Source organism: Pelophylax lessonae, assembly GCF_965119305.1.
Source record: "Pelophylax lessonae genome assembly, chromosome: 6".
Taxonomy (NCBI): domain Eukaryota; kingdom Metazoa; phylum Chordata; class Amphibia; order Anura; family Ranidae; genus Pelophylax; species Pelophylax lessonae.
Window position 1 is genome coordinate 260,079,842 of NC_138773.1, and position 27,319 is coordinate 260,107,160.

Here is a 27,319-nt window from a genome sequence, read left to right on the forward strand (position 1 = left end):
AAATCTGGACATTTTTTTCTTCTCTTTGAACACAAATCTAGGCATTTTTTTACCCTTGAACACAATTCTGGGCATTTTTTCTATCTGCTGCCCACAAATGCAGGTCATTTTTTCCTGACGTTGACCAAATGCACCACCATGATCCTTTCCCCTTATACAATATACGGGGCACTATGTAACATACTGCTGACTGATGCACTGCATTGTGTTGTACATAACAAACCAGTTTCCGCTGTACATTATAAACTTCTGGACAAAGTATTTATTGTCTTAACAGTTGCTTGTTACTAAGACGTTTTTAACTATTTTAAGTTCTATTTTAGGGTATGCTCCATTATATTGTTAGCTCTCTGTCCATATTCTGATTTATTTATAAAAAATAATCCTTTAGGTTTATGAGTGGCTGTAAAACTCTCACTCATGGTACAGTAGTTGAGGAGTATTTTGTAAGTAGAAGGACTGTGGCATATGTGTGGAATGCTTACTATGAGTAGTCTTAGGCTAAGTTCACAACTGCAGTCAGGGAAAGGGGGAGTAAAAACAGTTGACAGTTGGCATCACCTATTAAACTCTTCCATTGTGTCTGCAATCACATGCCATATGCGGCTCGATGCAGAAGTGTGGCCTCCAGACTGTCTGTAATCCAGCTGTAAAACGTGGTCTGAATGGCAATCCATTGCAGATCACTTTTCAGAGGGTGGTAAATATTACCACCAGTGTGAAACAAGCCTTGTGACAGAACCAACCCACACTGCTTCCTCCAGCCTTAAACATGGATATCAGATATTATAGCCGCATAACATACAAGACTAGCCGACAATAGCTTGTATGAGATCTGGAACGTTTATTTGACAAACTCACACAGAATATATACCCCCCCCGATCATATTACCCTAACAATACAAACTGTAACCAGAAAGATAGTTAACATGTGCTAATTAACTAGTCACTTAACCCAGACTGAAAGACTAGACTATTCGGCCACTACAACAGTGAATACAAAGGACACATTATTACAAGTATAAACACATCCCACAAGGGTTTGCTAGCAGAGACAATGGGTGTTCCAATTAACAATAAACTATGGCATTCACAGCTAAGCTTTGCTTTGATTAATTAGGAATATCAGATGGCATGGCAACGGTCTATAACAGGCTATAAGGTTTACCAAATATACCAAAGCTCATACAATGTTCCATCATTTTGATCCAGTGGAATTAATTTATCATAGGATTTCTTCAGGGATATTGTGGATAAATATTACTGTCCCATTTGAAGTAATCCAAACCATATTCTCAGTGTCCATTAAGTAGTTGTCCATCATTTTCCCAGTCACCCTGTGCCCCAAATAGGAACCTGGGGAGCTGAGACCTCTCAATATAAGCTGGGTTCCACGGGCCCCCCAACCAAGGTGACTCCCGTCACAGGCCTTTGATTACATTTAACAATGTTCCTTTTGGACATGCCCAAAATCCAGCGCAGTGAAGCCACACCTATTTTTTCCAGAATGGAGCAATGCTTTATATCTATTTTCTAAATACCCAAATTGTTATATCTATTTTAGCTATTTGTTTGGAGTTCAGCTATAAAGTAGATCAAAAGCTTACACGGTCCCTACAGTCACTATTTATCATAAACAACTGCCAAGTTTTAAAATACCGTGTTCAACTTTTTTATTCTTTTTTTGCTCGCTTCTTTTCTGATATAGCCACAATCACTCAATCCAGCATTAGCAGCACATCATTTCTCTGAATCAATTTCTTGATAGTGACAATGACGGATTAATGGTGGATGTGAAATATGTAGGTTGATTTTCTAACGGCAAATAGGCTGTTCACTTTGCAAGGGAAATTGCATTTTGCAAGAGTATTTTACCAAGAGGTTAATGAATGTGACATTTCACTTTGCAAATAGCACCCAATCACTCAAGAATCAATGCAAAATTTATAAAAATAAACAACATGTTGCTTGCACATGGTTGGCTGATGGAAATCAGCATAGCTTCACCTTCAAATGTCAACCTACCTTGCAAAGTGAACAGCCTTTAGGAAATATTCCCCTAAGTGTCAGCATGACCACTTACAGGGATTGATGTAAGAGAGGCAAACAGGCTGTTCACTTTGCAAGAGAATTTTCCTGAGAGCTTAGTGAATGAGATGAAGCTTTGCTGACTTCCATCATCCAATCATGTGCAAGCAAAAATGGTATTGCTTGCATATGATTGGGTATCCTTAGCAGAGTGAAATGCCACCACATTCACTACTTTCTGGGGAAAATCCCTTCACAAAGTGCAACTTCTCTTGTAAAGTGAACAGGTTATTTGCCTTTATTAAATCAACCCTATAGTTTTCATCAGCAGTGCATGTGACAGGGTGACAGGAAGTGCAATAACAGGAAGTGTCTGAACAATATATGACTATATGAATGTATTTTTCAGTTTAAGAATGTATTCTTCTTCAGAAAGTGGTGTTACACTTCAGTCTTCAGTTTATCAAAATCAAATAAAATGTACACTTACAGTACTGTAACTAGATACGTATTTTATGAATTGCATCCTTGGCAAATGCAGTAAACAAATATTTAATTCAATGCATCATTATACTCACTCTGAAATTCTTGTGTTAAGTTCTCCAACAGAATTGCAGTCAAACCAGCCAATATCAAGCCTCATTATTTTCCTAAAATATTCCTTCCGAATAATTTGAATTTGATGAGCTGCAGCCACAACCCATAATGAAATCTATTATGAATGGAAATACAATTGGATGCGGCATGATGATCTATGTTGTTACCGAGGAGAATCATAATGACAGCATTATAATGCAATGTGCTAAGCACTAGATATGCCATGCCAATGTCAGATATTTGAATGAAAAACATTTTTTTCACTATATTCTCTTCATAAGATTTGAAAAGACACATTTTAGTAAAAAATAAAAGTAGCTGAAGAAAGCATATTGTAAAAACAGATATTGCTGCATACTCAGAGGAGGGGGAGGCAAGGAAGAAGTCTTGTTGTACTCTGGAGAAGGTTGAGGTTAGGACAAAGGATACTGTTATTTTGCAGAGTACTCTGTGAACTGCAAAAGTCTTGTATACGCAGATTTTACTATTCATGGCACTTATGCTTATATTTTTGTATTATTAGAGTACCGCTATGAACTACCCCTGAAGAAGGAGAAAGTATATATCTTCGAAACATGTCGGGTTGATAGGTTCTAGCGTTTGAGTTTTTCTGTCCTATGCTTGTATATTGCTTTTAATTCCATTGTTCTCTATTTTTGTATTTAATAAAGTCATTGTTTACTACATATTAGTTTTATATCAATATGTGCCTATAAAGTCCCAATTAGGGGAACCCCCTCTTTCTGTACTTTGTTAACAGGGATGTGGCACAACCTAACTTAGGTCATCAGCACCCCGTATATTTTGCAGAGTAAAGGATTAATCATTCCATGTCCTATGTTATAATGCGCGTTATCACAACTCACAGCAGCACAATGTAGATGTGTTTTGCGGTGAGTTGTAATGGAAAGTTATATTCCAGTCCACATCTACAGTGGGTTGCACTGCATATGCATATGATCTGGGCTGTGCTCAACAAGATAATGCAAGACCCTTTTTGTTTGCCTTGAAGTGCATTATCATAATAAATTCCAGCACACTGCGTTATGGCATGCAAGGGCCCTAACAAACAGCCATAAATATATTTTATTGGAACACCAAACTACACATAATATGATATGACTTAAAATACAGTATGTATTATTTCTTTCACTTGTGTCGTTTACCTACTGCTGTCATGGTCCATGGTCACAAGGCTGATACATCTGCAGTTTTGCAGATTTTTAGACCAAATGCCAGCTAATTGGACTGTGAAAGACTATCACATTGCTGGAGTCACTCCTGCCCTTTACACCTGTGTATGTTGCCCAAACACCTTCCCCTTTAGTCTCCAGTGCCAGAAAGGATGTTGCACTGGATGTTACATCTTAGGCACCTTTGGTGTGTAGAAAACGTCCCAGTGTCCAGCTACGTTCCTGTAGCTACTGATCCCAGCACCACCTTTTCAGGCACTGCCAGCTGTCCTGACTGCAGCTGCCCCTTTCACTAGCCCTCCTGCCTAATCTTCCACAGTTTTCCCAGCCTGAGTCTACAACCATCTCAGACTGTTACTCCTCAGTCCATTCAGGCTGCCTCTAAAGCCCCGTACACACGTAGCTATTGTCGGCCGAACGATCAGCCGTCTTTTGTCCGGTGCTGTCCTGTCGGCTGAAAAGTGCTAAAGACTGCACAAGAATTTTGTCGACCAACAACAGCTGACTGCAGAAGTGATGTCATGTGATGGTTAACTTTCCTTGTCTTTTTTCTTTTCTGAGCATGCCCAGTCTTGCTAATCTGCTGGTTGTCGGCCGAATTCTGTACTGACTGGCGAACAATCGGCCGTTCTGGTGACGGCCAACAAAAATTTTAAAGTCTGCACGCCAAAATTCGCTCAGTTGTCGGAAGCATCATACTAACAAGCCGACAATCGGCCGATCGTTCGGCGGCCTAATATTTACGGCCGACAATCGCTACGTGTGTAAGGGCCTTAAGTCTTCCCCGACTACCTCACTCACCAGCCACCCAGTTGTCTTCTCCCTGGAAATTTCCTGGACATGCTCGCTGGCTCCTGCTGTCCTCATACCTTCTCCTGTGCCACTGGACAGGACTCCATGTGTTTAGAGAGGATCCCTCCTGGGCCCCAGCCCCAGGAAACTAGTGAGTTAATATTAGGAGCCTCTGACAGCCTCCTTAGCACTCCATCTCCAGCTTCCACTCAAACTCCACCGCCCCTGCTGGCCTGACACGAGTATTTAAGAGGTCCCTCCCCCTGCCAGCCAATTGGGCGTAGATTGGTTGGGGCCCTCATTAATACTTCAGGCAGCTCCTCATAACCTCCCTCCCATTCTTCTAAGGCTTGGTTCATACTATTGTGAATTGGATGCGGGGAGATTGTGACCGGCTCTAGCTGCTCTGAGCTGGTTCACATATCTCCGGAGCGGCTCCGGAGCAACTTTCAGAGTAGTCCTGTGCGTCTTCTGGTCTGTTTCAGGTGCGAATTCAGCCAAAGATTCAGACTGAAATCAGACCTAAAATGGTAAACAGAGACGCGCCGGACCATGCGGCAGAGTGAACCTAGTCTAAATGTTTCTGCAAAGTTCCAACAAGTAGGGGGAGGTATCAGAGATGCTGCCTGATGAGTCTTTCCAGCCTCCCTGGATCACTCACCCTGACCGAGATTCAAGCACACAGGCTGCCAGCCAAGCCTGACAATTTACCTACACTACCAAAAACCTATTTACACTATAGGACAGAGCTAAATGCTGCTACATTAGTACAAGTCTGAACTAAATGATATTCTGTTACATGTTCTTCTTAATCTTGCTTTACGCCAAACCTGCACTTTGCCAACACATGGAAAGCAACAAGCTTCCTTTATTGCCTCCTAACCAGCAGCACATACTCTGCTTTCCTTAGCTCCCCTGCTGTTCTGTTTTAGCCAGTAAAAAAAGGAGAGGAGATTGTGACTTATGCCATAGGACAGTGCTAGGTCAGTCAAGCACCAGTACTTCTACATGGAGTTAGTCTATATCAAGTATCTTCAAACTACGGCCCTCCAGATGTTACGGAACTACACGTCAGTGTTGCCAACCCCCCGGAGGGAAATTTACTGGCAGAACGTCCAAAATTTACGGACAGCACCAATTTTTTACGGACACTGAAAAAAGTACCTAAAATAACAATTTTCAGTGCTAAACCGTGCAAATATCAATATTTTTAACTATAAACATATAGCTAGTGCTATTAGCAATGTGTTAAAGTTAAACAAAAGTCAAAAAACATATTTCTCAAATTTACATGAAGGTTGGGTTACCATAACCCAGCCAGCACAGAGTTCCCCCTTACATCAGAGTCTGCAGACTCTGGTCAGACATGGTACAGGGGGTGGTCAGAGACGGTACAGGAGGTGGGCAGACACGGCAGACATGGTACAGGAGGTGGGTGGGCATGGTACAGGAGGTGGGCAAACACTGCGGACATGGTACAGGAGGTGGGCAGACACTGCGGACATGGTGAAGGGGGTGGTCAGAGACTGCGGACATGGTACAGGGGGTGGTCAGAGACTGCGGACATGGTACAGGGGGTGGTCAGAGACTGCGGACATGGTACTGGAGGTGGGCAGACACTGCGGACATGGTGAAGGGGGTGGGCAGACACTGCGGACATGGTGAAGGGGGTGGGCAGACACTGCGGACATGGTGAAGGGGGTGGGCAGACACTGCGGGCATGGTGAAGGGGGTGGGCAGACACTGCGGGCATGGTACAGGGGGTGGTCAGAGACTGCGGACACGGTACAGGGGGTGGTCAGAGACTGCGGACACGGTACAGGGGGTGGTCAGAGACTGCGGACACGGTACAGGGGGTGGTCAGAGACTGCGGACACGGTACAGGGGGTGGTCAGAGACTGCAGACACGGTACAGGGGGTGGTCAGAGACTGCGGACACGGTACAGGGGGTGGTCAGAGACTGCGGACACGGTACAGGGGGTGGTCAGAGACTGCGGACACGGTACAGGGGGTGGTCAGAGACTGCGGACACGGTACAGGGGGTGGTCAGAGACTGCGGACACGGTACAGGGGGTGGTCAGAGACTGCGGACACGGTACAGGGGGTGGTCAGAGACTGCGGACACGGTACAGGGGGTGGTCAGAGACTGCGGACATGGTACAGGGGGTGGTCAGAGACTGCGGACATGGTACAGGGGGTGGTCAGAGACTGCGGACATGGTACAGGGGGTGGTCAGAGACTGCGGACATGGTACAGGAGGTGGTCAGAGACTGCGGACATGGTACAGGGGGTGGTCAGAGACTGCGGTCATGGCACAGGGGGGTGGTCAGAGACTGCGGAGATGGTACAGGGGGTGGTCAGAGACTGCGGTCATGGCACAGGGGGTGGTCAGAGACTGCGGTCATGGCACAGGGGGGTGGTCAGAGACTGCGGTCATGGCACAGGGGGGTGGTCAGAGACTGCAGAGATGGTACAGGGGGTGGTCAGAGACTGCGGTCATGGCACAGGGGGTGGTCAGAGACTGCGGTCATGGCACAGGGGGTGGTCAGAGACTGCGGTCATGGCACAGGGGGTGGTCAGAGACTGCGGTCATGGTACAGGGGGTGGTCAGAGCCTGCGTGGACAATGGAAGTGCCCTCCTCACCCCCTCACAGCAGTTTCTTCCTCTGTCCCCCTTCATATTAGCTCTCCACATCAGTGTCCTCCTCCTAAGTCCCCTTCACCTCTCCATAGCAATATCAGTGACATTACTGCAGAGTGAAGCTGTGTGACTCTGCCTGTGGAGAGGTGAAGGGGGCACAGGAGCAGGACACTGATGTCCTCTGCCCCCTGACTCATCTCTCTACTACTTCAGTGACAGTCTACGCTGCTACTGCTAGCTGAGTGTCTGAGCCTCGGTGGCTCAGAACCCCACTCACCAGACCAGTCCTCCTGCTCTTCTGTGTGCTCTCTCTGCCTCTGCTGTCGCAGCCTGTCTGCTCTGTCCACTCCACTCCACCATCCGTCCGTTCTAGTTCTTGTCCACACTCCACAGCTGCGCTGGAGCACAGACTCCAATCCATACTGCTGGCGCAGCGCCTGGCGGCCGGCGGGAAAATTTAAATGACGGCGGGGGGCGGAGGCAGGGGCGGGCGCAGGCGGGCCGTGGCACTCGTCCGGCGACGATCACCATCCAGTGCGAGTCTGCATCTCTCTGCGAGTGCGAGAGAGCTCGGGGATCTTCGGAACTGCGCGCCGCGCACGCGCAGTTCTGACAGTGCCGCCGCCGCCATAGATTTACGGGCACTTTTCTCCTGCTACGGGCATTTACGGGCAGGAGAAAAGTGCCCTGTTTTTACGGGCTGTCCGTAAATCTACGGGCGGTTGGCAACACTGCTACACGTACCATGAGGCATTGTAAAACTCTGACATTCATACACATGACTATGCATGATGGGAATTGTAGTTCCTGAACAACTGGAGGGCCATAGTTTGAAGACCCCTGGTCTATATTCTTGGGTAAACTACAGCTCGAGCAACTGTGTAGATTACACAGGGCAGCTTCTCCTGCTCCTGACACCTAATGGTGTGTTAGGGTAGCAAAGAAAATGTGAATATATGCTGCTAGGGGAGGATCTAAAGTGAACATTTTGCATGATTTTACATAGTAGCACTAAGTTTACTGTGGGTCTGGACATATTGAATAGCAATTTGAAGTGTCTGGGCACATGGCAGATCTTCCAACTCTGTGCAGCTTTCTGCTACAGAGGCAGAGATAACAACAGAATATACTAAACTTGTTGATTTGTTTAATCATTTTATGAATATCTCTGATCTTGGCTATTTTCTATCAATGGCAATAAAAGATAAAAGTTTTATTTGGGTTATTCATATTTTGTCAAAGTTCAGGTAACATCAGCTCCATATGTGTGGCAAAGTCACATAGATTCTATCCCCAGTTGGTTGTGAAATCTTTCTATATAAAATATTATTCAAATCATTTTGTTACATATTCAGTATATTTATTGATTCTTTGTGTGTTGTGCAGAACCACGTTGACACAACAAATGGAAGCGATGGGGCAATGGGGGGATATAATTAAGGTGTGTTTTTGACAATAGTTCTGGAACCCCTATCGTGTATCCTTTACTGTTGCATTGTATAAATGTTTTCATAGTGAAATATAGTGCCAATTCAGTGTTACTGCAACTTGTTATTTCTATATTTGTTAATGGTATAACCTAGCTCTCCTATCTGTTGGTCAACATGTAAGAAGAACAGTATTGTGCAATCTGAATGTAAGTGTGAGTCAGATTTATTGTGGTGAAAAAGACAAATGGCAACTCATATTGTGACATTTAAAATCAGACTCATCATATAGTAAGGGCAAATTCACATAGTAAGGGGTCTCACAACAACTGGGAACCTCAGACCAGGATGGAAATACTGGGTGGATAGATACACCTGCAGGACCAAGAGAACACCCTGGGGGGCACCAAACTAGGTGCTGCATTACTAGTACTGAGAAATACTGGTAAGTTAGCAACTCACATGGGAAGAAGAAATAGCACATGTTGTATGTAATCCATGAGCGGTCACCTCATGCATCTGGGATGGGGAGCCTCTTTCTACAACTTGCAGACTGGAAAGTCTGGATATTAGGCTGGATGACAGCTTAGATGAGGAAGCAGAAACCAACAAGATGGTGGAGGGCGTCTTGTGGGATGCAGAGCAGACCGAAAGTGATGTCATTGGGGTGTCAGGGGGACGGAGCTATGCATTTCAAGGCCACTCAAGTCTCTTTCTGTGAGACTGTCATTTAGAAGCCCTTTCTATGTGATGAGCCTGATTTTAACTGTCACAATGTGAGTTGCCATTTGTCTTTTCACCACAATAAATCTGATAATATACTACTCTCAGATTATGCACTGCTGTTCTTATCTGTTTGCCTAGAGATACTTCAATTGCTTCAGAGGTGCTGCATCTGGTGCATTGAGATCAGCGGAAAGTTACTCTGAACACTTCAATTGGACTCCATGAACTTTTTGCTGTTGTACATAGACATTTTTGTACACACAACACTTATTGCACCATATATCCTATTACTACTGTATACTCCTGACTGTTAGCTGGGGCTAGTTCGTTTAGTCCTTTAGACAGACCTCTCCCTTTATCTCCACGTTTCCTCAGTGAGCTGCTAGCCTTCAAAGCAGGCAAAAGTTTCAGCAGATCATAGTCTGTTTACACCAAATAACCGGTAAACACCCTTTGTACTGCATTTCAAGAATTAAAACTATGTTGGAGAGTTTAGCTGTCTGTGAAATATGCTTAGTCAGCAAGTGACCCTACTGGCCAGACAGACTAGGGTATTAAGAAGGTACATCAAGTCTTAAAGTAGCACTTGAAACAGAATAAAGGTATAAGAAAAGAAAATAGTTTGTACCTGGAAGTAGCTGATCACAAGCACTACCGCTCCAATGGCGACATAGTAGTAGGCAAACTGTGTCATTTCTGTTTCAATGTTTATCCTGAAACAGAAGTTTTCGAGAGTCAGTAAAGTACAAGCGCCTCTTGAAATGGTCAGATGAAACAACAATAGTATGTACGGAAAACATAACCCAACATTTTGCCATTGAAGTTTTTGCGGAAGGTGAAATGAATGGGGTTTGCTTAGGGGAGCAATGGGTTTAAAACAACAACAAAAAAAAACATTAAATGAAATAAACTAAAACAACCCTTAATGTATTCCCCAGGAAAACACCTTTTAAATAAAGAAAACAAAAATGTAAAACATATTTTTTCCAAACAAATTACATCCAAGTAGCTGACAACTTTCCCTTTATCAAAATGGTGGCAAAAATAGGTCACACCAAAATCACTCCACTACTCCAGATCTTTCCACTGCTAAATATTACTATAGCCCCTTCTTATGTTTGATGTTTGTTGGGACCATTGTGTTCATCGCCTTTAAATGTTTCGCTCAAAATCACAAGCTGCTTCAGAAAGAAGAACCCTATTGTTACCCACCAATGAACTATAGCACTGTTAAAATGTGAAATATATTATCACAGTGGGGTAATAAACACAGCAAAAATATTTTAATGAGCTATGGTAATATTAGGAACAATTTTTGGGGTATCAATATTTTGCATGCATTAACTGTAACCAGATTGTATTTATCTCTTACCCACACTGCACTGTGGCGTTGTCCAGTTCAAATTGCGAGCCATTGATCCAGGTGATGATACCATTAATGCATGTTGTATTCTCATCTTTAAGTATCTGGCTTTCTCTCTCATATGCAATGAATATATCTGTCATCATGCCGTAGACTAAGAGCATGAGTGGCTGAGCTGCCCCATGTACTAAGGCACACACTGCGCCCACCGCCATCATGAGGATGTCAGTTCTGGTAGCATAATGGAACTGAAAGAAGACAATAAGAGTGCAGTAACTGAGCAGGGAGCACAAAGACTCTAACATCCAGAAGGAACCATGTTAAGAACCCCTTTCTATCATTTATTTTTACTATTAGGGCTGTTCAGCAGACTTTGGGCTAGGCAGGCCATGAAAACAAAGCATTTTGCACGAGGGTCTATTCACACCCATACCAACCAATCAAAAAAAATGTATTTCAGAACAGTACTAGTAAAGAGTGCTGGGAGATTATTTCTCATTGGTTATCTTGATACTCTTGTTACACACTTAAGCATAATTAAACAAAAATGTAATATATTGTAGCATACCAGCCCTTAGCAATTTTGACTGCATTCACTCTTTTTCATGTTTTTCCTTTATCACCTGGTAACCCTGCAAATAAAACAATCCCTGCCCTAGGCTGGCTACACTCTCTCACTGTCTTGTATCTATGGAGGGGGCCTTGGTTTCAGGACGCACTCCTGACTTGGACTACATGCATGTCTTCCTCTTTTCATCTCTATTACAGATAAATGTGTGGACAGGGGTGAATTAGTAGTTTACAGATGACAGCCTAAAAGGAAAAAATACTGTTGTTTGATAATTCATTTCAAATCACAGGAAGTGACAAGGATGCTGCATTTCTAGCAAGATAGATGTACTTGCTGAGAATGTTCTTAGCCATAAAAAAAAAAAGGAACATTTGTGCAGCCACCCCATCTACAGACTAGTCAGTTGCACTATATTACATTTATGTTCTTGACTTTTATATTTGCTTTAAAATTTACAGTATACTGTATATACAGTATAATTTACCTATTTTATTTAATGCCAATTATAAAATTATAATTGCTTATATAGCTTATATTATATCGAGCATGTATGCCTTAACCATTTCAATACAGGGCCCTTTCACCCCCTTCCTGCCCAGGCCAAGTTTCAGCTTTCAGCGCTGTCACACTTTGAATGACAATTCTGCGGTCATGCTACACTGTATCCATATGACATTTTTATAATTTCTTTCACACAAATAGAGCTTTAATTTGGTGGTATTTAATCACCACTGGGCTTTTTATTTCTTACTAAAAAAAAAAGAAAAATGACAGAAAATTAAAAAAAAAAAAAAGTAAATTTTGAAAATAAGTATTTTTTTTCTCCTTCACTGATATGCGTTGGATGACACAGCAATGATGGGCACTGATAGCCTGCACTGATGGCCACTGATGAGGAGGTACTAATATGCTGCACTGATGGGCACTGATAAGCGGTACTGATGAGCCCTGATAGGCAGCACTGATGGGCAGCACTAATGGGCACTGACGGGCACTGAATGGCGGCACTGATGGGCACTAACAGGCAGCACTAATGGATACTGATGGGCAGCATAGATGAGCAGGCACTGATGGGCACTGACTGGCAGCACTATGGGCACTGATTTTGGGCACTGTTTTTTTACTTTACTGTAATCAGGGCACTAATGATCAGTGCCCTGATTACCTGTCCTAGACTCCCCTTTGAGGAGGAGCCACTGACCGGCTCTCCTCACCACACACTCTGACAGTGTGAGGCGAGGAGAGCCGGTATATGGCACTTCCTCATTTACATGTGACCTGCTGTGATTGGGCACAGCCAATCACATGGGTAAAGAGCCAAGTCATTGGCTCTTTACCAAGAGGACACGGCGCGGTCACAATCCCCGCACTGCGCGCCCCCTGCGGCACGCGAGAGCAGCCGTTCTGGGGCACCGTCATATGACGTCATTCTAGAACGAGAGCCGCACTGCTCTGCCGTCGTTTGACAGTGGGCGGGCGGCAAGTGGTTAAAGTATATGTGAACTCTCAACTTGTAAAACAGTCCATTCAGTTTAAAAATAGAAATGAAAGGCAAAACATGTGTATATACATATAAAAAAACATTATAAATACCTATTTTCCCCTTTTTTTTATAAGTGATCACATACCTTTTGTTCTCAGCTAGGGGAGAAGAAAAAACAGCACACTGCTCTTCCCGGCCAATGACTGTGTGGGTGGGACAACGACTGTGTTGGGGGTGGGACATGGCATGTTAGAACCAGTCTGATCATTGGAGGAGAGCAGACTGAGCTCCCAGCATAGCTAGAGATATGACCATGCTGTTCTCTTCTACTTAATGTGGTCAGTTTTTAATAGGAAATGCAGAGAAAACAGGATATTTTTTTTAACAAAAGTGCATGGTACAACAGGTACATATCAGAATATGAAATGTTAGGGTAATATATTCTTTAGGCTGAATATTCCTATTACCCAGAAATGATTTTATGCTAAAAGTATTTTTTTAATTATTTGTTACACACAGTATATCATGTATTTGTGTTTCCTAATAGCAGGGGAAAATTAACAGTCTTAAAAAGGAACATATAGTTGTTATAGTATCTATTTTGATACTTTATTTATTACGGCCAGATCTAATAAAAAAAAATGTGTCCTTTTTTTTCAGGTAAGGCAATAAAATTTTGCATAGAATTATAATGGTCAATAGCTCAAGCTGAAGTTTGTAGACCTGTTGTTAATAGATCATAATAGGGAAAAGTGTAGGAAGGGGACACTCTTGTGCTCAGGTATAACAAGCAGCTTACCGAAATTCCGTGGCTGCTCAGTTTAATGAGACAGCCTCTCCCAGCTAGTAGTAAACCAGTAGGTCAACCGATATCAAGCTCAGGTGCTTCGAAAGACTCCAAAAGCCGAAAGCCGTTTCCGGTGTGTTGTTAAACCGATCACATTAATATGTGGCACACTTGGAACTTCTCATATACTCCATTGAACGTAAAGCCATATGTAGAAAGAAACAGAGGCCCATAGCGTAATCCCGTAAACCAATAGGTAAATTTATTAAAAAAACTACTTACAATTTAAAAGACAAAAACAGGCATGTAGTATGTGCCGGTCATGGATCTAACCGCGGTTAGATCCATGACCGGCACATACTACATGCCTGTTTTTGTCTTTTAAATTGTAAGTAGTTTTTTTAATACATTTTTTTAATAAATTTACCTATTGGTTTACGGGATTACGCTATGGGCCTCTGTTTCTTTCTACATATGGCTTTACGTTCAATGGAGTATATGAGAAGTTCCAAGTGTGCCACATATTAATGTGATCGGTTTAACAACACACCGGAAACGGCTTTCGGCTTTTGGAGTCTTTCGAAGCACCTGAGCTTGATATCGGTTGACCTACTGGTTTACTACTAGCTGGGAGAGGCTGTCTCATTAAATTGAGCAGCCACGGAATTTCGGTAAGCTGCTTGTTATACCTGAGCACAAGGGTGTCCCCTTCCTACACTTTTCCCTGGTGTCACTGGAAGAAAGTTATTTTGCACGTGGATTCACATCTCTGCACTTAATATTGGGACTATTCATTTGGACATTATCCCCTCTCCTTTTTTGTTTTCTTTATATGAGCTTTTCAGCTATATAATTGTATACTGATTTCAGCGCTGCACTTTTTGGTTTTTATTGTATTTTTTGAATCACTGTTAGTTGATTTTGTGCCAGCTGCTCACTATTGTTCTTAATCATTTGGTTTTCTGTCACATCTAGCGCGGAAATTTTTCTTCTATTTATATTAAATAGATCATAATAGCTTAAACTGCAAAATAAAGCACAAAGTGAATGACTCGCTGCATTGACTCCTCAGCTTGGCTTAAGTCAGACAAACCATGTCTCCATGCATTTTGTCTTTGCTTTGCTGTCTCGTCACTAACCTATGTTCCCGGGAAACCTTTGTATTGTAATAAATGTATACTTGTAAAACACAAATTGTATACATATAGTAAAAAAGATGTAAAATTATTTATAAACATATGAAAAACAATTAAGTTGGCTCAAAACCATTAAAGTTTCTATATCTGTCTTATCAAGGTTCATCATTATTCTTATGCTTACTGAAAAACTGTTGCCTATTTAATGAAGATCAAAACTCATATAGTTACCAGCTGAAAGAATCCGACTCTAATTTCTTTTTCTTTCTTTTTCTTGGGTTTATTTTCAAATCTAAAGAAAATAAAGGCAATCAGTAAAATATTTTTTCAATATAACTTGAAAATTAAAAGGGTAGTAAAGGAAACCAAGACCCACAGTGGTTTGGTAGAATTCAGCTCTGACTTTGGTTTAGGAATGCTTGTGTCTTTCTGCTTTATTGTCTCTTTTTCATTATGGCATATTATAAAAAAAGACGTTTATGTTCAAGTTGGTAACACTACGGGGTAATTTACTAAAGGCCAATAGACTGTGCACTTTGCAAGTTCAGTTGCAGTCTGCAAGGGCATGTGCTCCAGAGCTTAGTAAATGAGGTGAAGCTTCACTTTGCAAAGAATACCCAATCACAAAGCAAAAAAAAAAAAAAACAGCATTTTTGCTTGAACATGATTGGATGATGGAAATCAGCAGAGCTTCCCCTCATTTACTAAGCTCTGGAGTAAGTGCCCTTGTAGAGTGCAACTTTCTAAATGCATAGTCTATTTGCTTTTAAAGTCTCAGTAGATAAAAATGGAGGATGTGTATATACAAAAAAGTCAATAGCTACAAGGAGGTCATTATCCTGAAATAACATTACAAGAAAAGATAAAAATTGTCTAAAAAGATACACTTTATTACAAAAAATATATTACAATAAAAACATCACCATGAATCCTTAAAAAAAAAAAAGTATATACACCCTTTTATCAAAGAAATGTTGAAACATTAAGTCCTAAAAAGTCAGCGCGTTTCGCGGGCGCTCCGCTTTTTCAGTACTGTCTTTTAGGCAAACATTACATAGAAGACTCCATCATTCCAGACAGGGCAGACTGGCTAAGTTATCTCAGGCTGCGGAAAGGCTAGGGAGACCAAACAGGGGACAGAATAGGAAAAAAAAAACCCCAATAAACAGAACATTTCAAGAATGGCATCCCAAGGTCTATAGACTGTCCCGGCTGCACCACAGACTTTCTACTTCACATACAGTACTTCGTGAGAGTCTCCAAGTCTAAATGGGAACGATGGGGGAATTTTTACAAGATAGGAGCTATATATTAAACATGGAATAAAGAGTAGCTTTTTAGACAATTTATATCTTGTGTATGTATAACAGATGGTCATTGAAAAATTCCCTTCTTTGTTTTCTACAATCAGATTTTGGCAACTGTGCGTACTATACAGTATGTTATGATGACATTAATATGTTGCTGATGTTGGATGTACACTGTTTGTAACTGTTGTATAAGTATGATATTGAATGTACTGTTCTTCTGTATTTCTGAAAACCCAATAAAAATTAATTTAAAAAGAAAACTTCCCTTCTTGTCTATTTTGCTTTTTTTCCTAGGGCACATCTTTGACCTAAAGCATTAAAACCCTTCTATCATTTACAACCAAGGAAGCTGCCATCTTAGCCTCTGTTTGATCCTCAGTGGATATGGTGCTGTATATGTGATCAGTTATAGGACACTAGGGATGATCGAGCTTTTGAAAAGTTCGGTTCGACCAGAACACCCGAACTTCACGAAAGTTCGGTTCGGATTTCAGAACCCCATTGAAATCAATGGGACCCGAACTTCGGTAATCAAAAAACACCATTTTGAAGCCCCAAAACCCAATAAATGCCCCTAAAAAGTACCTAGGGTTCTGGGTCATGCCCCATTAACTATTAATCACACAAAAAAAAGTTCTTAAAAATTGTCATTTTTGATAAAAAAGCCAATTATTGAAAAATAAAAAAAAAAAAATAAAAAAGAGTTTTGATTTTTACTTTGGATTTAGTATCTGGGGGGTCTAAAAGGTGTGCATGTGAAGTTTCAGCTCTGTAGCATGTCCAGAACCATGAAAAAAAAGAGATAATTTTTCAGTAGAACAGGGATGTGGTTCGGGAGCCTCCTTTAACTTTAACACCTATATGATCTTTTTTTCTGGTTCTGGACATGCTACAGAGCTGAAACTTCACAGGTACACCTTTTAGACCCCCCAGACACAAAATCACACAAAAAAAAGTTCTTAAAAATTGTCATTTTTGATAAAAAAGCCAATGATTGAAAAATTATAAAAAAAAAAAAAAAGAGATTTTTTTATTTTTACTTTGGATTTCAGATCTGGGGGGTCTAAAAAGTGTACATGTGAAGTTTCAGCTCTGTAGCATGTCCAGAACCATTAAAAAAAAAGATCGTTTGTATTAGAAAACTTTAAGCACAGGAATATGGCTTCTCTGCTGTAACACCTTGCCGGTTTAATAGAAGGCATTTTTTTGGGTTCTTTGCAGTCAGGAAAAACATCTGAACTTGTGTATAGTGGTACTGTGCACAAGTTCTGATGTTTTGCCTGCCTCCAAAACCCCCCAAAAAATGCCAGCAAAAACACACATGGGCATTTTTTTTTTTGACGCTAGCGTTTTTTTTTGGCATTTTTTGGGGTTCTTTTGAGGCAGGCAAAACATCTGAACATGTGTATAGGGGGTATATATAGACATATATGTCTGAATATATACCCCTAGACATATATAGGTGTGATAGTAGCAGAAATAAATGCTTGCGCTAATGAAATCATTTACAGTAATATATTTCTGCTACTATCACACCTATATATGTCTAGGGGTATATATTCAGACATATATGCCTATATATACACCCTATACACATGTTCAGATGTTTTGCCTGCCTCAAAAGAACCCCAAAAAATGCCAAAAAAAACGCTAGCGTCAAAAAAAAAAAAATGCCCAGGTGTGTTTTTGCTGGCATTTTTTGGGGGGTTTTGGAGGCAGGCAAAACATCAGAACTTGTGCACAGTACCACTATACACAAGTTCAGATGTTTTGCCTGCCTCAAAAGAACCCCAAAAAATGCCAAAAAAAATGCTAGCGTCAAAAAAAAAAATGCCCAGGTGTGTTTTTGCTGGCATTTTTTGGGGGGTTTTGGAGGCAGGCAAAACATCAGAACTTGTGCACAGTACCACTATACACAAGTTCAGATGTTTTTCCTGACTGCAAAGAACCCAAAAAAATGCCTTCTATTAAACCGGCAAGGTGTTACAGCAGAGAAGCCATATTCCTGTGCTTAAAATTTTCTAATACAAACGATCTTTTTTTTTTATGGTTCTGGACATGCTACAGAGCTGAAACTTCACATGTACACTTTTTAGACCCCCCAGATCTGAAATCCAAAGTAAAAATAAAAAAATCTCTTTTTTTTTTTTTTTTATAATTTTTCAATCATTGGCTTTTTTATCAAAAATGACAATTTTTAAGAACTTTTTTTGTGTGATTTTGTGTCTGGGGGGTCTAAAAGGTGTACCTGTGAAGTTTCAGCTCTGTAGCATGTCCAGAACCCCAAAAAAAGATCATATAAGTGTAAAAGAGGGGTCCCACCATCCCTGCTCTACTGAAAAATGATCTTTTTTCTGGTTCTGGACATGCTACAGAGCTGAAACTTCACAGGTACACTTTTTAGACCCCCCAGACACTAAATCCAAAAAAAGTCATGCCTGCCTCCAAAAATGCCCGATAAATGCAAGAAAAAGCACCGTAGAGAAGCCGTATACCTGTTCTAATAAAAATTATAAGAAAATGCTAATTTTTGGGGGGTTCTGGACATGCTACAGAGCTGAAACTTCACATGTACACTTTTTAGACCCCCCAGATACTAAATCCAAAGTAAAAATCCAAAAATCTTTTTTTATTTTTTTATTTTTTTTTTTATAATTTTTCAATCATTGGCTTTTTTATCAAAAATGACAATTTTTAAGAACTTTTTTTTGTGTGATTTTGTGTCTGGGGGGTCTAAAAGGTGTACCTGTGAAGTTTCAGCTCTGTAGCATGTCCAGAACCAGAAAAAAAAAGATTGTTTGTATTAGAAAACTTTAAGCACAGGAATATGGCTTCTCTGCTGTAACACCTTGCCGGTTTAATAGCAGGCATTTTTTTGGGTTCTTTGCAGTCAGGAAAAACATCTGAACTTGTGTATAGTGGTACTGTGCACAAGTTCTGATGTTTTGCCTGCCTCCAAAACCCCCCAAAAAATGCCAGCAAAAACACACCTGGGCATTTTTTTTTTTTTTGACGCTAGCGTTTTTTTGGCATTTTTTGGGGTTCTTTTGAGGCAGGCAAAACATCTGAACATGTGTATAGGGGGTATATATAGGCATATATGTCTGAATATATACCCCTAGACATATATAGGTGTGATAGTAGCAGAAATATATTACTGTAAATGATTTCATTAGCGCAAGCATTTATTTCTGCTACTATCACACCTATATATGTCTAGGGGTATATATTCAGACATATATGTCTATATATACCCCCTATACACATGTTCAGATGTCATGTCTGACATCAAACATGTCCTCAAAAAAACACTGGCAGTGGCAGCCCCTGCAGCATAAAAAATGCTTGCTGGTGAGAAGCCACATACCTGTCCCGAAGCAACTCAGAGAAATGATCATTTCTCTATAGCGGTCACCCTGCTATGGAAGGGTTTTGTCACCCTGCCATAGCAGTCACTGTCAGTTAACCCTACACTACACTACGGTCCCCTGACACTTAACACTTTCCCTACAGAAACTAAATTTTTGAAGCTAACTTAAGTGTAAAGGAGCACTCTAACTACACTAGATATCCCTTTCCTCACACTAAAAATAGCTAAATGACACTTTTAAAGTAAAATTAACAGAACTGCTTCCACTCTCTTCCATGTCCAGTATAACAATGCTGGGAATATGGCGGGGGCGATCTTATATACTGGGGGGCGTATTCACTAATGATTGGTCTAGGGACCCCCTAGTCACTCCAATCACATTCCTAGCATTCTCCTGCCCCCTCAATTGGCTTTTGCTAATGGTTCTGGTCCAATCACGGGCTTTTAAAGCCCATTTCCTGAAGCATTGCATGTTGGGCGGTTCTGGTTGCCGAATTCCGAACTTTTTGGGCAAAAAGTTCTAAATTCGGCCGAACCTCGAACACCCAATGTTCGGGCCGAACCGATGGTGGACCCGAACCGTTCGATCATCCCTATAGGACACCAGCCATTTGATTACTTATTACTCAAAGCATGCCTTGAATGTAACTGTTTTGGGAAACAGTTAAATTGATGTGTTTAGTTCTGCTTTAAATCGATTGGTTTAGATTAGCTTTAAATTGATGGGTTTAGGTCCGCTTGATGCTGAGCGAAGTTGGCCTGGGTCTGATTTCATAAGGGTGAAGTTACAGTGCCTTGCGAAAGTATTCGGCCCCCTTGAACTTTGCGACCTTTTGCCACATTTTAGGCTTCAAACATAAAGAAATTTATTGGATATTTCAATCTTTGTTAACAAATAAAAAACTGAAAAATTGGGCGTGCAAAATTATTCAGCCCCTTTACTTTCAGTGCAGCAAACTCTCTCCAGAAGTTCAGTGAGGATCTCTGAATGATCCAATGTTGACCTAAATGACTAGAGACATACCCCAAGCGACTTGAGGCGCTACAAAGTATTAACTTAAGGGGCTGAATAATTTTGCACGCCCAATTTTTCAGTTTTTTATTTGTTAAAAAAGTTTGAAATATCCAATAAATTTTGTTCCACTTCATGATTGTGTCCCACTTGTTGTTGATTCTTCACAAAAAAATTACAGTTTTATATCTTTATGCTTGAAGCCTGAAATGTGGCAAAAGGTCGCAAAGTTCAAGGGGGCCGAATACTTTCGCAAGGCACTGTATATGAAATGAGGTGAAGGTATGCATTTCTATCTTTCAGACTTGTACGAGGAGATGTAAAAAAAAAAAAAAAACTGAGATACTTCTTCATGAGGCAGATGTGACCACAGCTCTTTCTTTTACCCCTCCTTGCTTATTTTCTTACTATAGTGAATAAGAACCTGGCCTCATAAGGGCCCATAACCTCATCTTATATGCCTGTACTAAGAGCTTGACAGAAGTTTTTATGGAACATAAAAAAACATTTCATGACAAGTGTAGTAAGCATTGTGATATCTAATACAGGTAGAGATAATTAAATTGCTTCCAGACTGACCAAGTTGGGAGGGGGTCCTGTCTGTCTCCGTCAGAATGGAATGCAAAAGCCATTCTGTACTTAGAGAGACTTTTGATGTCTCGGCTTTGATTCCTCCATGCACACAGGGACATTTCCAATGTACAGAAACAATGATAGAAAAACATAATGCTATTAATGCTTTAGCATTATCCAGCATTTCAGGGCAGTCATATGAAGGTATGCTTTATGACTGACTTGTGGTTGTGAAATTTAAAAGGGGACACACTTCTCCCATAGGAAGAGACAAAATTCCTTAGTCTGGCTTAATTTAGTCAATGGGGTTGTAGCTTCTTAACTGGCGAAATAGACAATACAACAATTTAATGGGAAATATGTATGTCATCCCTCATGTATCGTAAAACAATAAAAAGCACTGATGTGTGAAATGTTCACATGCCAGCAATTCTAAAAAAGACCAAATAATATTGCAACACATATTCTGAAAATGCTTACCCATCTGCCAGATACTGGAGTTCTCCTTCTGCAAAGAACAAGACAAGCATGTGAGGTATAATAAACAATGTAATGTGAATTTTTATATGATGAAGAATTACTTTCTAAACATGATTTAATGCGGGGAAGGGTGATAGGGTGGTCAAACTGGTCATCACGTCCTCCATATTTTTCCTCCTCGTTGGGTGCTAAGCTAGGAGGCCTGGGTTTTTCTGGGCTACACTGGCATTTTGTGTAGGATCACTGCCTTGCACGTGGGATACCTTTGCTTGGACAGACGACTGAACTTTAGTAAACTGTCTCGATGTTGTTTACATCACCATTGTTACTTGTGCATTTAGGAGAGACATGCAGAGCCCTTATCTTCTCCGTCTTTTCAGCGTATCACCGCTATGTCACTCCCAGTAATGGTATAGAGCCCCATTGTGCCCCTAGTGCTGACTCCATGCATGCACTTACTTAATTCTTTCCTCTTTTGTACCTGTGAACAGACTGGATACCTCTGCCGTGCTGATCTGCTCCCGTTGCTGTAGGAGACGGACCTGCTCACAGTGAGAGTGCCAACAACTCCTTCTGCTAGAAGCTATCCCACCTTGTCACTTGTACATGCTTATGACAGGCTGCTAGAGAAATCTATGTTACCCTTGTAACCATTAGTGTTTTCACACTGTAATCATTCTGGTACCATTATCTTCATAACCCAAAGTGCTTAGTGACCCAAGCTATAGACTATATGTGCCCGTTATTCGCATTACACCTCTTTAGTAACTTCAGACCAGGCAAAGGCAAAGTTCCAAAAGCTTTACTTCAATAATTTAGCATGAGGACATTCACAGGTAACAGTTCAACAGAGTTCAATCTTTGCCTACGTCGCTAGTCCCTAACTTCAGGCTTCTGGCTGCCCCAGCCTGCTTGCTTAGGATGAATGTCTATACTTGATAGAGTCCTTAGGAGGTTTCTTCCAGGAGAACTGCAAGTCTCAGCAGTTTCCCCTAAAAACGGGAGTTCCGATCCTGGCATGGCATTGGCTATCCAGATTTCGGCAACTGCGACAAGCAGCACATCTCTCTAGCTCCAAGCCCCAGGCCCTTGGGCCCCTGGATGCAGACCCTCTGTTCCTTTTATATCACACAGAACCAGTGGGTTGGACCCAGAAAAGCTCACCAAAAGAAAACCCAGGAACACAAATAACCATTTCCTTCTCAACTGGGGCAGCATTAACCTGTCTACATGCTTACAACTGTATTCAGGGCAGGGGCGTAACTACAGGGGTTGCAGGGGTTGCAATCGCTACCGGGCCCCATGCTCCAGGGGGCCCAGTAGCAAACCAGTGGGTGAACTTCCAGGATCGCAAAGGTCACACTTGCGACCGGACCCTGGCATTGCACCACTGTGGGGAGGCCCCAAGATTGCAGGAAGTGGGCCCACAAGATTGCAGGAAGGGGGCCCACTGCAGAATTTGTGAAAGAATCCTGCTGTGGGACCGTAATAAAAGGCCATGCAACGAGTGTAAAGAGCCCCAGGATAAGTGGGAAGAGCCCTGGGCTTGAAGGTAAGGGCCCCGGCCAGGGGTCTGGGGGGCCCTTCATGGTTACTTGCATCAGGGCCCTGAAGGTTCTAGTTACGCCTCTGATTCAGGGTAGTTCAAAGAACAAAAAACACTAACTGCAATTTACTTTAACCCACTGCGGCAGTCAACAGAATTCAAATGGCTGAATTCAAATAAGGTTTGAGCAGTACAGGGTGGATTTATTTTTCTGTGGGTAATACTCTTTGCATTACTGCAGTAGAAGGTGTTGGATCCCAAATGCAATTTGTTCCCATGGGTTTGTGTGGAATTAGATGTATTGGGATATGTAAAGCACTGGGCAGGCAGCTCACATGTAATGAAGGGCTTAAAACATTAAAGAAGGTTGAGGTTGGACTTAAGGAGTAAGTGGTAAAGAGAATGAATGCTATATTGTGAATAGCCACAATCCACAACTTGGAGTTGCTGCTGTGGAGATTGCATACAATACAATACACTAGAATATTCAAATATAAGAAAGTCCAACCTTCATCTTCATTAATACTTTAAGCCTTGATGCAGGGGGTGCTCTTTGGCCCCCAATACACATTGGCTACATGTATGGAACACATCAAAATCTTTTAATGGAATACATTTTACATTTGTACTCTCATTTTGGGTATGATGCAATACAGGCTAAACACATGTGGGTGGTATCCAGTGCGCCCATGCACATGTGGTAACACTTTGCCCATAGGCATGCTCACCAATGCCCATGAACAGGCTGAGGCTGCGGTCATGTGAGAAATCAAACATTAAGACAGTCACTGACTCATGTGTGCAGAAGTAAAATACAGAGTCCCTCTGTGGGATGTTCTGTCCCATGTCACAACACACTTGTAACCGATGCATGTTTGCATTGGGAGGGACATACAGAGCCTTCGCATACTCCACCAGTCCAGAAATCTCGGTTACCTCACTCCCAGTAACAAAATTGGGTTCCGCCGAGCACTTTCCTTCCCATGCCTAGTGCTCAGGCCTTAGATCTCTGTAACTAAAGTATATGAGGAAGGCAGCGCATGAACCACACCGGGATGCAATAGATAAGAAAGTCAGGTGAACATCCAGTATAGAAAGGGTTAACAGTTTATTGGTATTGATAACCGAAAAACAAAGTACATAAAATGCTTACATCCCCCTGGGCTGGAGTGGACAAGGGCACCTGGCAGCAAGCAACACGAGTGCGAGGAGGTCAGTCTCCCAGGACTGTTGAGCAGTGTGTGCACAAAACCAGAAACCAGCCGGCGCGAGGATGAAAGGACTCTGCTGTAGTTCCGTAGAGGTGACATCAGCCGGACAGGCGCCACTTGCGGGTAAATACCAGGAACCAGGGTGGAACACAAGCTATATGGTTGCCATGACCACATGTTTCGCGCTATGCACTTTATCAAGTTAGATCTCTGTAACTCTTGTATGTGACGAGAGGAGATTGACAAGTAGGGAGAAAGTCGGAGCACCAACCCTCTTGCTACCGGAGGACCTGTCACCTAAATGGGTACCTTGCAAATTGCTGGTTGCTGTAGCAGTTCTTCCTTATGGTTACCCATAGCAACTACCTCCTCTTCCTTGCCTTGCAAGTTAACCTTTTCTAGTAGAGTTACATGTACCCCATGGTTCTATTACAGTCCCAGATTCTTAAAGGAATAAGCCAAGATCCAACATGCTCTACTTGAATAACTTAAGACCAGGCTCAAAGTAGTTGAAACAACTTTACTGAAAACTTAGCATATTATATGCAACAAGGTAAAAAAAATTCTCCCTAACCAACACTTATTGCGGCTACTCCAACATATCTGCACAGGTAAAGTCCTTGCGGGTGAACGCCATAATTAGAGAATCCAGAATGGAGGTGTCCGTTGTTATGGGGTCCCGATTAGTCGGTGTTCCTGGAGAAGACCACAGATCCCAACAACTTTCCTCAATATCTCTTGTTTTCCTGCCTGCAGCCTTGGACCCAAACCTTTTCCTTTTATATTGCACACCTTCTGTTTGTAACACTGTTTTTGATTTACTACAGGAGTGAAGGATGTAACTTTCACGGTGTTAAATAACAGTTAGTAAAAAAGATGAACTTGTGTTTGCTTTGAATACTATGTGCTAGCAAATCCCGTGTTTTTGTTTTTATTTAAATTTTCTTTACAACTTATTAGGTATCCAGAGTAAAAACAAGTTACCATCTTTCCTAACATATCCTTTACTAAGTGAACAGCCTGTACTCCAATTTCACCCTGGCCATAGCTAGTCATGTGCACAGACTGAGGATTAACTTCACCAAAAGGCTGCCTATGGTCTCTGCTTCTAATCTAAAGTGGGAATCTAATGGGGACCCTGATAAAGTGGGGACTATTATAGGGACCCTGATGTATGGGATACCTTTGTTGTAAGGGGAACTCTAATGTAAGGGGGACTCTGCGAATATAAACTATACATTGGGGGAGATTTACTAAAACTGGTGCGCACAGAATCTGGTGCAGCTATGCACAGTAACCAATCAGCTTCTAACTTCAGCTCGTTTAATTAAAGAGAAAACCAGTCCCCCACAATAAATTAAAAATCAGCAGCTACAAATACTGTGGCTGCTGACTTTTAATATAAGGAAACTAACCTGTCCAGGGATCTAGTGATGTCGGCACCCGAGCCGATTCTTTAATTGGCTATGGGTGCAGCCACCGGCACCTTCACTTCACTAAACCTGTCGGTAGTGACGCCTTCAGACTTCACAGCCAGTTTCCTACTGCACATGATCAAGTCGCGCTGCACTCTGTGAATGGTCCCACCATCTTCTGGGACCTGTGTGTGTCCCAGAAGGCAGCAGGGGGAAGGAGGAGGGGCTGGACATACTCATAGTGTGCCACGGCGATCTTACACGGAAGTGGGTACCTGTCAAAACCAGGTGCCTTCTCCCCCCTAAAAAGTGGCAAATGTTGTAGTGGAGGGCGGGGGGGGGGGGGGGGGTTGGGTTGCGCACAAGTGGAGGGTGGAGTTCCACTTTAATCTTTGACAATATTATTATTTCAGGTACTTATATAGCGCTGTCAATTTACGCAGCGCTTTACATATACATTGTACATTTACATCAGTAAAACCTAGATGCTTAGAAGCTAATTAGTTATCATGCACAGCTGCACCAGATTCTGTGAACACCAGTTTTAGTAAATCACCCCCAATATGTACTATGTACTGAAAGGTTTGGAGAACCCTGCTCTATATGTTACACCTTAGTAAATCGCGGCTAAGTACCCATTACCTGACATAGAAAGGCCCTTTAAGTGTATAGAACAGAGGTGCAACTGGGAATGTTGTATTTCACAGTAAAATAAAGGCAGATTATATTATATTTTTGAGAATCAGGTTATTATGTCTGTGTCATGCAGGATCCTTAAAAGGCATTTTCATATAATTTTTTTACTAATATGTTCTAAGTTGCTGCATCTGCTACTCCCTCCTAGTTACACACTGGTACAGAAATTGCATGTAAACCCTAGCAATGAACTTCTCCTTTTTGGTCTGCCAAATATACCATTGTAAGCATTTTCTTATATCTGTTCAGTAAAGCAGGGTATACACTTACAGTTTTTTCTTTCCGATCAAGAAGCGGGTTGAACAAAAAAAAAAAAAAAACCTCGCAAACCACAGAAATGTAGCAGAACTTTGTCCAACTTCATGTCAGAAATTCAGAGCTGTCCTGTGTCCAGTGCCCTCTAAGTCTTTATCTTGGGACTACAGAATGACTAGCCCGTATGTTGGGTAGAAGGAAAAGTAGGTGGGTCGGAATAGTTAGGTAAGAGAAAACTGAATAGGGCCAAAAACTCAATCCACAAAAAATGCTGTGTTTTGGTCAACCCACAACAGGACTTTGGAGCTGGGTGCATTTCTGGGACCTTTAAAACATTAGGAAATGTACATGTGTGGCAGAGATAGACTGCATTCTTTTTATTTATTTTTTTGTGCTCTGACATACACATTAATATAATTAAAAAAAACAACGTTTACCTGTGGTAGACAACTTCCTTTTGTCCATAGTTAATGCTGTAAGAAATGAAAATGCATTATTCATATTACTGTCAACATCAGAGCTTGACAAACCGGGACACAATTTTTGGCTGTATTTCTTTTCTACAGATTTGGTTTTAATGCAAAAACCTTGCAAGTATAACCATTTATGTTATGGTTAGAAGAGACTACAGGAATCAAGAAGCCCTCAACCCAAATCAAGGCATACAGTGATGTTTTTATGAAACAAAAGGTATTCATATGTCTCAA

At 41.7% G+C, this 27,319-nt stretch overlaps 1 protein-coding gene across 1 annotated transcript in view; it reads right to left on the minus strand.

Moving 5' to 3' along the window:
• The window catches only part of LOC309557374 (bile salt export pump-like), a gene marked incomplete at its 5' end in the record, with an annotated part of 154,691 nt that extends 127,614 nt beyond the window's left edge, over positions 1-27,077 (minus strand). Inside the window, 6 exons of the mRNA XM_082260065.1 lie at positions 2,607-2,740; positions 10,033-10,117; positions 10,777-11,015; positions 14,976-15,036; positions 21,490-21,517; positions 27,050-27,077. Coding sequence (XP_082116191.1) covers positions 2,607-2,740; positions 10,033-10,117; positions 10,777-11,015; positions 14,976-15,036; positions 21,490-21,517; positions 27,050-27,077 — 575 coding nt within the window. The remainder of the gene's footprint in view (positions 1-2,606; positions 2,741-10,032; positions 10,118-10,776; positions 11,016-14,975; positions 15,037-21,489; positions 21,518-27,049) is intronic.
• Positions 27,078-27,319: the final 242 nt, after the last annotated feature.